The following is a 13883-nucleotide window of genomic DNA, read 5'->3' as shown; positions in this document are numbered from 1 at the left end:
AGTCCTAAGTAGTCCTGATTTTGAACTGTTGTAGTCCTGTTTTAATTCCGGATCAGTTCTGGGTCTGGTTGAATTGGGGTTTAGTCCTCGTGTCTTGATACAGCCCCGACTTTGTTCTGCCCTGCTGCTTAATTAAAAAACTAGTTTAAGGTGTCCTGCATGTGTGATATATATTTTTCCCTATATGAAGTCATTCTTTTTTGAACAAAACTCAGAACAGAGCCTATCAATCTTTCAGTCATTTCTAACCCCCCCCCCCAAAAAAAAAAAAAAAACAAAACCAAAAAAAACCCCCACATGCATACTATCCTTTAGGGCTAAGCCCCGGGTGTTTCAAATGTCTGGCTCCGCCTCTGCATTACAGCATCTAGTTATGATTAAAATACATTTGTGAGAAAAATGACTCCTTAAACCCAAATTAATGTGATAAGAACTACTTAAAATAGCAGATGGAACTCTAGAAAAAAGGTTTCTGAGGAGAAGGCTTTCATTTTAGTCGGTCTGACCCCAGTGCCATCCGTTAACACGGAGGAGGCGGGGTTTATGATCTACAATGCAGCTAGCATAACGGGGAGCTGTCAGGCCGCCCACATTTTCTACAGTCATTGGTCCACGCTCTTGGCCTGCGCACCTGCAATTATTCCACTCACCTGCTGCGCAGGGCGGCGGCTCTGTGTTACTTATCGCTGGATCGTGGCGCTCGTGTTTCTGTGGATGTCTAATTTGTGTTCTCTTCCCGTGTACAGACCCTACTGGACGCTTCCCTATTTTCCCTTGTCTTTGACGTGAGTTTGGATATTCGTATGTGGACGTCGTGTATCGTACAAAAGAGAACGTGTGAGGGACTGGCGATTGAGAAGAGGACTTTTGGACGTGTTCATTTTTCCCTGGATTCCCGGGAGCACTAATTGCCCTGCACGGTTGTTTATAGCGCCTGGTGTCACTGTAAATAAACTCTCTTTAATTGAAACCTTAGTTCTGCGCTAGAGTCCACTCGTTCACCTTGACAGGATCAGAAATTACAATTTCTTTCAGTTTCTATTCTTGGTCATGGATGGTTTTGTGCGAAACAAACTGACTGAATGGAAACTAAGTGACTGGATTGAGGCATTTGAAGGTAAATTATTACTGTGCATCAGTGATGGGTACAGATATTGATACTTATACGTTTTGTTAACTCTGAAAAATAATACCTATTAATACACATTTTCATATTTACTACACAAAATGTGCAAGAGAAGATGTCCTAAGACTGGAAAGTGATACTTGCTTAAAATAAAAGGGAATTAAATGTGTTCAAATCATACATCAATGCAGAACTCCTTTAAAAAACTGTTTCTGAAGTAATTTTATAAATAATCGTTATTTCTGCTATTTAACTTTATTACAGCTCAAGAAATTGATAAGGAAAGTCTGTATCTTCTCAATGATCAGGAAATTGATCAATTGATCACAAAAGCTGGACCTAGAGTAAAATTCAAGGATAAACTAAAGCTGTTAAAGGTAATTAAATCCTTTAAGATTTCTTTCCTTTTTGTCTGAAAAACCTCACTCGTGTTAAAGTTTACAGATGAATTTGTTGTAGAATTATTATGGTGCACAAACTACTTAACTATCAGTGTGTCTATGATAGCTATATTATTCACATATTTTGCCAATATGGATTTGCCATGTTTTCATTATGTTAGGAAGAGCAAAATACAACTCAACCACAAAAAGAAGCCGTCAATACTTCTGGTCAAGTAAGTCAAAAACAGTTTTATTATTGAATAGATAGATGAGGTTTTTAAGTGTGGATAATTAAATAATAGTTTATTGCAATAGTAAATTGTGCCTCAGATGGACAGCAAGTAGAGAGTGATAAATGAGATGAGGAGATGGGAGGAAGAAGAGAGGCAAAGAGTGATTCATAGTCTAGTTTGTTTCTCACAGTTTTGTTGCCTTATGGTTGCTGACATGGCACTTTCACCAATCTTTTTATTATTATCTCATAGCACTTGTTTAATCAGCTACCATCTCTCCTATGGACTTTTTACAGTCTCCAGTCGCAGCTCAACACAGCCCGTTCCTCCTGCACTATCAGGAGCAGGATCAGCAGAAACTCCTCAACAGCAACATTGTACCCCATCAGGTAAAACAGTGATATAGTATGATGCGATTCTGTATTAGATTCTTAAAGAATGTGTGTTGTTGTTCAGCCTGGTTCTATGTGCCTGTTTTTAACTTTGAGCACCCGCCCCTTTAAACATCTCTGCATGGCCCTGGTGGTGGGTGGATCAAACCAAAATATAGATGCCAAAGTTTGTTTTGATATTGATAAATAGGAGCATAATGAGATTGAGCATGTATCAAGACAGAAACTAATATCAATCATCCAGGTAAGTAAATCCCAAGTTTTCCCAACTATATAAAGTGCAAATGTTTATAAGGTTGGGGAAACCTGCAGTTAGCTGAGACTGAAGAAGTCACTTGGATGAGCGATGAAACGTTTCTCCCACTGAAAACAGTCCAGATTAACAGAATAAACTTTTTGGGATACTGGTTTCTGTTTCTTTGTTACTCCTAGAATCATCAAAGAGGCAACCTGGCCATCTAAGTGCTGCTGCTTTCAAGTGTCATAATAACATTTATTGTAATTGAAACAAATATCCCGAATATATCATAACCCCTTTGTGTTAACTGTAAAAGGGATACTGTGCAGTTACTATATTTAAACTACAAGTAGATGTGATACAGACTTCTCATTATATGTTTTCTGTCCTTGGTTTTAATTAATAATCCAAAGAAAAGAAAATCCCCCAAACACTTACAGGTCATGAAAATTCATTCTGATTTAGCAGTTTGATCCACCATCCACCATAATTATTAAAAAGCATTAGTATCTGTATCAGAATCGTTGATACTGGGCCTTTATTTACTTAGTATAAAAGGAATACCAAATCCAGCAGTATCTCACACCACTAATGTGCATGGGGGAAATTCATGAAAGTCCTATTGTGTCACCCTGCTACATAGTGATAGCGACAGCTGATTTGGATCAGGTAAGGGTTATTGGAAATCAGATAATGAAGCAGCATGCCTTCATTCTTCATAAATATACACTAAGGTGACCTGAGTCAAAGCAAAGCCCCAGTCACACAAGCCTTAAGACTACCCTGCGACTTAAAGTTCTTACAACCTCTACCAACCACTAAACAACTGATGTAGTTGCCTGATGTTGGAATACACATTTTACCCTAACAGCTGGTGGTTGCCAGGGATGGGGTGGTCACCAACTGGTCTCTAGGTCTGTGTCACTGGTGCTGAATTAGGCAGAAACATTGACTCATGGGATCATGTTTACTGAGAGGCAAGAATGCAAAAGTTTTCCATTTTTTTTTAATCACTGTGCTAGTTGAGAATATATGTAAATATAAGTGTGTACATTTTAAAAAGTGCATGTGAAAGTTTTTGACAGTTTGTTAAAGAACAAATTGTTTCTGTACAGGAGCAATGATTTCTTCTATAAATTCAATTATGCATACATGTACAATTTATAATAATTTAACTTCATGTGAAAGTTGAATATTTATATGCTTCCACAGGATTTGCCATCCATAAGTGAAAAAGGTGAGAAAAATGTATCTCACTCTCATTTTAATACATCTAATTTATTTATTTATTTTCACAGTATTATTTTTGCAACATCTAAAATACACCATAATCAGAAGTTTCAATATTCAGATTTTCTTTTTAAATTGTATTATTTTGTTTAAATCCAAAAAGGAAAAAGAAAGTCAGAACTTGAGTTCGGCGAATGGCAACCATCTCCTAAACGACAAGACAACTGTGCAGCAGGATCACAGTCAGGTACACACATATATGAAATCCTCACACTTATTCCTGCTTTGTGTCACCATTTTTAACTGAGTAGTCAAAATCAGTCAAATCCACAGTAATCTGTCATCCAAGGTCAAGGAAAAAACAATATTTCAGAATCTCCTCTTGTTGGGTTCAGTTAGGATCGTAAGGAGACTGGCAGTGGTAACTCAACTTAAAGAAGGAAAAACCTTCCACTCAGAATGAGACACTGACAACAACTTAAGGAAAAAAGTGACTTGAGTGTATTCAACATTTAAATGGTTCAAAACATAGACATGAACAAACCTTTAAATAATTTCAAACATGTAATCTTCAACAATGTACAACATATCACTTCAAGTGTCCATAAATGTGTCAGGCATGCTGTCCATTTCAGTTCAGTGCACTTTGTATTCAGAATGTGGTAAGCGTTCAAGTTATTTGAATTGTCTTTAGTCACTGTTTTGCTTTTTGGTGCATCAGGTTTTGTGTTAAGTGGAATCAGATCTGACCCAAAAAGGAAAAAAGTAGCAACATAAAGTGTCCTGAGAGCTCATTAAAAAACGTTAATCCTTAAACAAAATTACAAATCGTTGTATCCTACCACCCTCCAAGGAAACAGGTGGCCTTCAGATTGAGAACGTCCTTTCTAGGCACCTCTAGTGGCATCCAGTCCTTAGATGGCACCGCTCGGTCCTTGCAGCAGATTTCTACCACTTAAAAAAAACAGCCAGGATATTCTTCAAAGAAAACATTAATTCTGTAGCGCAACACGTTGCAGGACTGAATCTCCACACAGCTTTGCGCATCTAGCTCCATGCAGGCGGATGCAGTGAAAGAAAGTCAACGCGCACAGCGCTATGGTGCATTCATGGGAAAATGGGAAAACTCAACACTTAACAAAACAGTAACACTTAAAATTAGAATAAAAATAGAATACAATTGGCAATAAAATAACCATGGGTTACATTTGCATATCAGTGGACCATATTTGCATTACACTGGTTCCAGGTTCCTACTTATTAGGGTTTTTTTCTGTTTCTCTGACAGAAACAGAAATACTGTCTGATGTCAAAGACATAATGAGACGCGTCAGTCAAAGACTACATGGCCGTGACAAGCTCAGCGCTTTCCTAAAGTGAGTAATAAAGATTTTCTATTTTTGTTGGATGTTCTTCCAACCATTTCCCGGGAAGTTGGGACAGTCTGTAACATTTTGCTGGTATTTGGTATAATAAACATACTAAAGATTTAAACTCGGTCAGAGCTCAACATGGAGCTGTGTAGTTTGTTCCAGTAGTAAGTTGAATTTTTTCAACACATTTTAAAAAACAATTTTTTTCTGATTTTACTGCATTTTCAGTTTGATATTTCTGAGAATGGGTCAGTTAATCCATATTTAAACTCGTTCAACAGGGATAAAATCAAAGATTTGGAGACAGAAAAGAGACACCTGGTTGGTGTCTTTGGTAGAACCGGGGCTGGAAAGAGTTCTTTAATCAATGCCATCATAAATAAGGAGGGCCTGTTGCCTTCTGGAAGTGTCAGTGCATGTACCTCAGTAATGATAAAGGTGGAGGCTACCAATGGATCAAAGTATGAGGCACACATCGAGTTCATTACAAAAAAGGTAGAATGAAATATGAATATGGTGATTTTTGAAGTAATGTGTTACAATGTAGATACAAAAACTGCTTTACTAAAATTAAGATATAATCTTTTTTAGGATTGGGAAAATGAGGTGCAGTCCCTAAAACTGGCTCTTGAAGAAGATGATGATGATGATGGTGGTAATGGTGATTGTCTTGACCGTGATGAAACGTTATCAGCGCTGTATGGAGAAGAGTGGAAAGAAAAATCAACTCACAGCCTCATGGACAACAAATATTTCAGAGATATTCCAGAGTTTCAAATGTCCAAGATAAAAATTTTGGAAAGTGACTCAGTAAGTCTGCAGTAATACAGACCAAAATAAAATCTGGTTCTTCTTCTAGAACAAAGGAATACTTGCAGTTTAAAGCATATATTAGACCACAGTTTGGGTGAGATACATAGCAGTGTGTGGCTTATGAACATCACATAATGAGCAGTCAATAGTTACCCAAGCAGCGTTAAGCTACCCTGATGCTGCACCTTTGCAGCAGGAAGATGTCCACGCTATGTAATGCCACCCTAATGGAGAGTGCAGACAGAGACAAAGCACTGGTGAAGCAGATGTTGCTGCAGTTTATTGCTGAGCAGATATATGTCGGCGATATGTCGATGTGCCTCATTTCCAAAATGTTTGACATCCATCAAACAAGAAACAAAAAAACAAGTGAAATTGTGGTGGTTAAAATTTTATGGTTTACTATCCTGTTGCTGTCTGATTATCCTGTTACCATGGAGCTTGCAGTTTTCTTTGTGGAGGTGTTGAAGAGTTTAAAATTTGTAAAACTCCTGCTCAGAAGGTCGAGCAGGTCACCTACTAATCGGAGGGTTGGTGGTTTAATCCCTGGCTCCCTCAAGTCTGCATGCCAAATATCTACAAACCCCCAGTTGATCTTCGATGCATCCATCAGTGAATGAATGTGTGTAAATGTTAGCTAGAAATAACATACCCAGAAAAAAGTGCTTGGGGTAACGAGGCAAGTTTTATAAAGTGCTTCAAATGTTTACATGCAGTAAAATAAATCACTATATAAGAACCAGGCCACTTACTGTGATCCACAGTAAAATATGAAAAAGGTTTCTTTTTTTCTTTCTTTCTTTTTTCTTTTTTTTTTAAATAAAAAAATCTAATTACTTTGGATTTATTTTCCTGGTTTTCATTTCAGATTTTTGAGATAGGATGTCTTATTTTAATTTCCCATCTTCTTTTTCATGCAATCATTAAAATCTTTGTTATGGGCACATACATTCAATTGGCTTGTATTTATCTTGTTTGTTTGTTTTTGCAGGCTGAAGGATTGTCTGAAAAATTTGTGAGATATACAAGAAGTGAGTCAAATGAGACAGAAGAAGTAAAGAGGTGGTACTGGCCACTTGTGAAGTGTGTGACTGTCAAAGTGCCAGACAATGATTTTCTTGATCATGTCACACTCATGGAGCTTCCTGGAAACGGTGACTCTAACAGAAGCAGAGATCAAATGTGGACAGAGGTAATTCACAGAAGTCATGTCATGTTTCTTCAAAGCATTAGTTATTTATAATTTACATACGTTCATTTCCTTTTCAGCTTATTGCCAGTTGTTCTACAGTGTGGATTGTGACTGAAATGACTCGAGCAGCATCAGAAAGAGAAGCCTGGGACATCCTGGAAGGTGTCAGCAGCCTGCTGGGAAATGGTGGCGAGTGTCAGCAAATTCATTTTATCTGCACCAAGTCAGATCATGAAAAACCAGATGATATGTAAGTCAAATATACAAAAAAAATCAAATTGCAAAGAAAGTTACACAGATAGTTACAGATACACATGGTGACCATATGATTCACTTTTTTGTTGCTTTAAAAGTTTAAAAGACTTTGTGTAAAAGTCATTATTAAAAGTTATACATTTAAAAAAAATCTATGTATATGTGTTTTAATAAGTTTTTAATTAGATAAATACTGTTGTGGAAATTTAATTTAATTCCACAGACACATTCGGCTGTAATGAACATTCGTTATTATCATGCGCATGAGAGAGAGCACACACAGTCAGGCGCCGTCATGCAGTCTCTGAAACAGAAGTGCAGCTCTCACCTTTATTTATTCCCCAAAAAAGTGAGGAAGTCCGAAAGTGATCATACAGCACATGACGCAGCTCGCTCTGAAACCTAACTGAACAATGCGTATCCTGTTCATGCTCTTGGCATTATGACCACCTGCAAAAGGAGTTATTTTTTCAACTACTGAGGCTGAAATAAGTTCATCTAGTTTTAGACTGCTCAGTGGAAGTTTTCATTACAGTGCCACAACTAAGTATGCACACAAATGCTTGAACCTTAAATAAGAATAATTGAAATTTTCCATTACAATACTAACAATAAATTACTTTTACATCCAATTTTTATTTCCTTTCTAAAAGAAACAAAGTTAAGAAAGCAGTGATGAATGCATTCAAAAAGCGGGAAACGATTACGGTAAATTTATAATCTGACAGCAAAATCTAAAACAATTATCTTCTTAAACGGTCCAAAAATAAAAACTGACTAACAAAAATGTTCTCAGAATCACTTCAGTGAGGATAGTTTCCAAGTCTTCACAGTGAGCACCAAAGAGTTCCTCAAAGGGGAGAATGTAAATCCAGATGTCAATGGTAGGTGAAGTCACTACCAGTGATGGTATGTTTTTGTGTAACAGAAAATGTATTGCTCAGATTTATATTTCTTTTTCAATTTATAACAGAAATACTGAAACTCAAGGAAATTTTGAAAAATCTAAATGACGCTCATTCAGAGACCTCAAACTATGTGTCTGGAGCTCATGGGATTCTGTCTTTGATTCAAGGAGCCAGAAGCAGAGAAGTGGTAAGATCAGGCAATAAAGCCTCATTCATAATCTCCTTAAAGGTCATAAAAATGCATAAAATAAAAATGTTCATAAAATGTTCACTAAAGTTTACTAACATATATTGTAAGACATGCTGACCTTCACTGAAAATGTGGGATACTGGACATCATAAATCTATATGTGGTAATTTATTATTAGTGATCGAAAGGAGAGAGATTATTTGGAAGAACTGAAAATTATTGAGAAACAGAATTTGATTAAATAGTTATTTACCAATGAGACTCCAGTGAACCAATGAGAGCACAGAAATGATGGGAGTTAGAACAGGCTCCCAGAGTCTAGATTCTTGGGGTAGTGAAGATGGTAGTTTGGATGGTGCTCTGAGTGACCGCAGGAAGGTTGAGGTGAAGTTGGGGAGGGGGCAAGTTGCATGAATGAGAGTCTGAAAGGCAGAATGACAAAAAATCATATAAAAGCACAGAGAACAGAGGATGATTGATTTGCAGAAGGCAAAAAATGATCAGACTAGAGTAATGAGTTCAATAGTGTGGAAAAATGGAAGTGACATAACGAATAGACAGAGGCAGACAAATGATGACAGACCTATCTGACTGAACTTATGCATGAGATTCCTGTTAAAAGCCTGGGTTTGTCAAGACCGCCTCAAAAATGAGTAAAGAACCATTATGTGATGTTTTACTGCTTTAAATAATGATCTTTCTTTTTTTTCAGGTTGAACAAAAAAACGATGTGTGTGCAGTCCTTGAGGGAAACTTGAGCATCCAACATAATCGAGTCAAAAAAGCAATTGAAGATATTACAAAAGCTTTTGAACAACACCTACGTGAGGGAGTTGAAAAATCCCAAAATTTATGTGAAAGAAAACTGAGGTCCTTCTTGCACCCCAGTGTATGTGCTTTAATTACAGGATCAAAACCTCAGGATACTTTGTGACCATGTGTTTAAAAAAAAAATTAAACAAAAATTCTGTTTTGTTTCAGAAAACAAGTGGCAGATCTTTTCACAAGACACTAAAGTCTGCAGTTAGGAATGATGGCATCCAGAAACCAAAGAAAGGAAAACCTAAAAACCTCAACATGATATTAGCGTCTTATTTGACTGAAAGCATTGATGAAAAATTCAGAAAGACCTTCCCGTGAGAATAATCTAATTCTGAACAGCACCAATATGTACAACAATACATGTATCCAAATTGCACTATATCATAAACTTGCTAATACTGCTATTATAAACCACATCTTTGCCCCATTCAGAAACGACCTAAAATGTGGAAATTTCAATGGGGCCATTGATGCGTTTTCACTCAACACTGATTCACTGATTGAAAAGTACAAAAATGTCGAACTGCAACTGACATTTCTCCAGACCGAGGTAAAAGAACTTCCCTATCCATGAACCTGTTAGCTTAGCTATTATTAGAAAGTCATTCAAACACTGAACTTGTAGTTATTTTACCTTGATGTTGTCTTAAATAATGTTAATCTGTATTTCATGTTTCTAAGGAAAAAAAAATGAAGACAAAGCTCAACAAAACCATCCTCACACAAAAGAAATGGATCTACAACAGTCTGACAGAGACAATCAGGAGTAACATGAAAGGATGCTACAAAGGTAAGAAAGAGGTGAATTACCTTATTTTTCGCACTATAAGGCACACTTAAAATCCTTTAGTTTCTCAAAAATCAACAGTGGGCCTTATAATCCGGTGCGCCCTATGTATGAATTCTGGTTATGCTTACTGACCTCCAACCGTTTCATGTGGTACACGGCATTCAAAAATCTGTCAAAAATGTTTTAGTACTACTTTGGTAAGCTACGAAGCCGCACCGCTTGATGGATTGTCGGAACATTACGGCTACCATAATCAGCAGCCTCGCAGAATAATCCCAGTCGTAATCCGTTTAACATCCAGACATCCATGAAAACACAATTTATTAAATTTAACCGAGTTAGAAGTTAGCAGGAAGTTAGCTCACTAGTTTCCATCTAAATACGATATACCACATATATATTTTGACTGAGAGATTTTTGAAAAAATCAAAACGTACAGCTCTGCTATCACTTCAGACATAAATGAAGAGAGCAAACTAAACAGCAGTGACTTTTGTAGGGTTACTGAATGTTGAGAAGTGTTAGGTGAGGGCTAGTTCTTTTAGGTTCAACAGCTAACAAGATGGTGTATCGGTCAGGATACAGGAAGGAGGACAAGACACTTCCACTTTGCTGGATTGTCACCGCCGTCCGTTTTATTGCCAACTAGATGCTCAGTGTTGCCAGCAGTCTGTAGTAACAAATAAATTGCCATGAGACCGAATATATTACAGCAGCAGCTAAACTAATATAAACTCAAAAATATCCAATGAAATAAACCAACACATCCATATAAATACGTCCATGACATAATATATAATATATAATAACTCCAATTAAGCACAGCGGTAATGCGATACTATAAGCAGAAACATTCACCCTAACCATTGACAAGGAACTTTGATGCCGTCGTGTGGCCAAGTAAACTACTACATAATGGCAGCAGCCAGTGGCACATGCCAAATAACATATTTAAGGAAATTTACTTCTAGTCATGAACTGAACACTCGGAGCATCACGGTGAAGAATGGCAAACAGGAACACAACTTACACGAGGAGGTAACAGAACTAACTCAGAAATACAATCTTCCCTTCTGGAGCAGCAGTGCAGTACCTCAAACCTCTGCCTATGTCATTTCCCACAACTCCACCCCAAACAATATTGCAGGACATAAAATCTCAGAGCCTTTTATACACTGAAGTTGGACTAGCTGGTATATAATGATGTGCTACGTAATCGCTAGGAACACACCTATGTTTGCATAACATAAACACAGTGAAGCTGGAGGATGAATGCTAACTTTTTTCCACTCGATGAAAGTTAATGTGGAGGTTCCCGATGATTAGGGAGAAATGCATTCACAAGTCAAGATGCTGTAAACGGACCAAACTTCAGTCAGGAGAACAGCTGAGATAATCCATCCACAATACGAGGTTAGTCATTAATATAGTGCAACAACATGGGAATAGAGCAGCTGTGAGAGAATTCAACAATAATGAATCAATGGTACGTGTTAAATATCAACACTTCACCGAGTTCTTTCGATTCCTCATAGGCATCTAATGGAAGACAACTCACTGCTCACTAGACCATTTTACACTTTTATTACTTCCAGAAGGGAGATGCGTCCTACATGACACTGCAGTGAATCTCCAAATGGCAGTGTGCGCTTAACAGTTTTATTACAGTCTGTCTCACTCTAGTCTAAACCACAGTATTCTAGTACATTTCCACTGAGAGATGATTCCCTGTTATCTACTTCTACAGACAAGTGTGGGCGAGAGTCTCCAACATTCTACCACTAAAGGACACGTAGTCTAATGCCTTTATTATCAGGGTCGTGTCCACTTAATACTACACTATACAGTTATATGACATTTTGGTTAATATAAAGCATAGCATTGAGGCGCTTCAGGTAATTTTCATTTTCACATTTCACATACGGAAGTGGAGGAAGCAAGAAGAATGAGTTGAGTAAAGTTTGACTTATCTTACTGTTTTGTTTTGCTTAATGCGCCTTATGATCCAATGCGCCTTATGGTTAGAAAAATTCGGTATTTCTATTCAACTGTGCATGAAAATGATTGTCTCCTTGTAGAAGCAGCAGCATTTGAAGGACCAGGCACCCTGAAGAGGATGAGGGACACTATTGAGAGACATGTGGAGTCAAAGAAGTACATGTTTGAAGAGGCAAAAAATGCCATGTTGGAGCAGTTGAACGATTTGAAGGTTTTTTTTTTTTGGTTTTTTTTCAAGCAGTCTTGAAACATATCAAACCAATAATTTATCTCTTGTCCAGTTATTCTTGGATTCAATAGTTGCCTATTTAAAAAGTAACAAAGGTTTTGATGATAAATTAGGAAACTGTCCTGAGGACACTGAAGAAAACCATGGAGGAGTCCATTGAACACTCACTCAAGACTGAGGCCTGCTCACTGCCAGGTAAACAGAATATATAAAGTATTAGGAATCCTCTCAATACAAACACTAACAATAAATATTTAATAAAAACAAATACTTTGTTTTTAGATGTTTTGGAACATCTTGAGATGGTGAAGAAACACTGTGATGAACTTAATCGTGATCAAGATGAAAAAAAGTAACCACACCGGGTAAATCTTAAAATGTCACAAATTGTTTAAAAGGCTGTGATCATGAACTATTTTTCTGATTATTTTGAACAATGTTTTTAGTGCTGTTAGCATTAATCACGTTGATACGCGGTTTTGATTTCTTTCTTTTTAAAAATTTGTTGTCGTTTTTAATCATTTATAGCAGAGCTTGAAGACACGTAATGCATTCCTCATTTGAACCTGAGATTTATGGTTTTAATTGTAAGAGTCTGAGATTACAGTTTCCAAAAGCATTTTGATTTTGCTTGTTTTAAATATCATAATTTAATGTTTTAAGTTGATGTGTATACTGTTGGTTCATTGGGATGGGAACATTTTTAATGTAAGTGCTTATCAGTTATCATCCAGCACTGAAAAGGTACCAATTTTACATCACAGTTCTAATGACAAATACTTGTTTGTTGCAGTTACACAATATGTGTACATGACAAATAGTGAGAAATGGCTCTAAGTAAAGCTGTAGGAAATCATCAGCTACTTCTGTCATCTCCCTGCCATTTAGCTTTTTCTGGGTTTGGAATTATTAGTGAATATATTACAGTTTGAGTTTAGGTTCAGGTTGTTTCTTTGTTATTTTTTGTTACGTTAAATGTTTAAAATTTTAATTACTTCTGTGCATATTGTTAAATTCCTGTTTTGATTTTTGTCTTCAGTAATTCTCTCGTGTTTCTTCCACCCACCATACTTTATTTCTTCATGAAACAGTTCATTCACGTTCAGCATTTACTGTCATGTTTCCTGTAACCTTAGTAATGTCATTACAAAAAGGTACTAAGGTGCTTCTTTTATTACCTCCTTTAACATACAGGATTAGGATACACTGGTGAAACACAGATATTTACATCTCATAATTTTAAGTGACCATACAGTTGTTGAAGAAAAAGATTAACAAAACTGAGATTGTTGCATAGAGCATTTAAATGTTAATTAATCCAGCACACTGTGATGCAGCTAGTATATCATTTAGCTTTCTTGCTTCCTTATCTGTACTGATTCTAAAAGAATGCATGTATTTGATATTGTATACCGTTCAATAAATCTTACGTGCAAGCAAATATTTATTGTAATCATTAGATAGGAAATTTGTTTTTAACCCAGATCTTTTTACCCTAAAATCACCAAAAAATTGATTGCATTGCGTGACCAACATACAGTGGTGTGAAAAAGTGTTTACTCCTTTCCTGATTTCCTATTTTCTTGTTTGTCATACTTCAGTGTTTCAGAACAGCAAACAAATTTAAAAATCAAACAAAAATAATACTAGTAAAGACAAAATGGAGTTTCTAAATGAAGGTCCCAAAAGGTTGATTCTGTTCATCTGGACG

The 13883-nt window shown here is 36.6% G+C and overlaps 1 protein-coding gene across 1 annotated transcript; it reads left to right on the top strand.

Moving 5' to 3' along the window:
- Positions 1-616: 616 nt before the first annotated feature.
- On the top strand, positions 617-12528 carry LOC146671623 (nuclear GTPase SLIP-GC-like). The gene is made up of 21 exons (XM_085403899.1): positions 617-1117; positions 1391-1503; positions 1689-1742; positions 2039-2131; positions 3585-3609; positions 3766-3849; positions 4891-4978; positions 5257-5470; positions 5567-5785; positions 6780-6980; positions 7058-7230; positions 7889-7943; positions 8032-8119; positions 8209-8330; positions 9046-9222; positions 9315-9469; positions 9588-9705; positions 9837-9945; positions 12024-12154; positions 12286-12367; positions 12455-12528. Exons 1-21 carry the CDS (start codon positions 1051-1053, stop codon positions 12526-12528), a joined length of 2442 nt encoding a protein of 813 aa, XP_085260025.1. The 5' UTR covers positions 617-1050.
- The last annotated feature ends 1355 nt before the right edge of the window (positions 12529-13883 follow it).

This window comes from Rhamphochromis longiceps, linkage group LG4 (genome assembly GCF_057381845.1).
Source record: "Rhamphochromis longiceps isolate RC_006_pf linkage group LG4, R_longiceps_female_GT1.1, whole genome shotgun sequence".
Classification (NCBI taxonomy): Eukaryota; Metazoa; Chordata; class Actinopteri; order Cichliformes; family Cichlidae; genus Rhamphochromis; species Rhamphochromis longiceps.
This window is presented reverse-complemented; position numbering and strand designations above follow the sequence as displayed.

What these genes read in the sequence shown, in the direction of transcription:
- LOC146671623 (XM_085403899.1), top strand. Translation starts at nt 1,051, where the DNA reads ATGGATGGTTTTGTGCGAAACAAACTGACTGAATGGAAACTAAGTGAC. An exon ending in CCGTCAATACTTCTGGTCAA is followed by an intron (nt 1,743 to 2,038) that starts GTAAGTCAAAAA and finishes GACTTTTTACAG; the next exon opens with TCTCCAGTCGCAGCTCAACA. An exon ending in GGTCCTTCTTGCACCCCAGT is followed by an intron (nt 9,223 to 9,314) that starts GTATGTGCTTTA and finishes GTTTTGTTTCAG; the next exon opens with AAAACAAGTGGCAGATCTTT.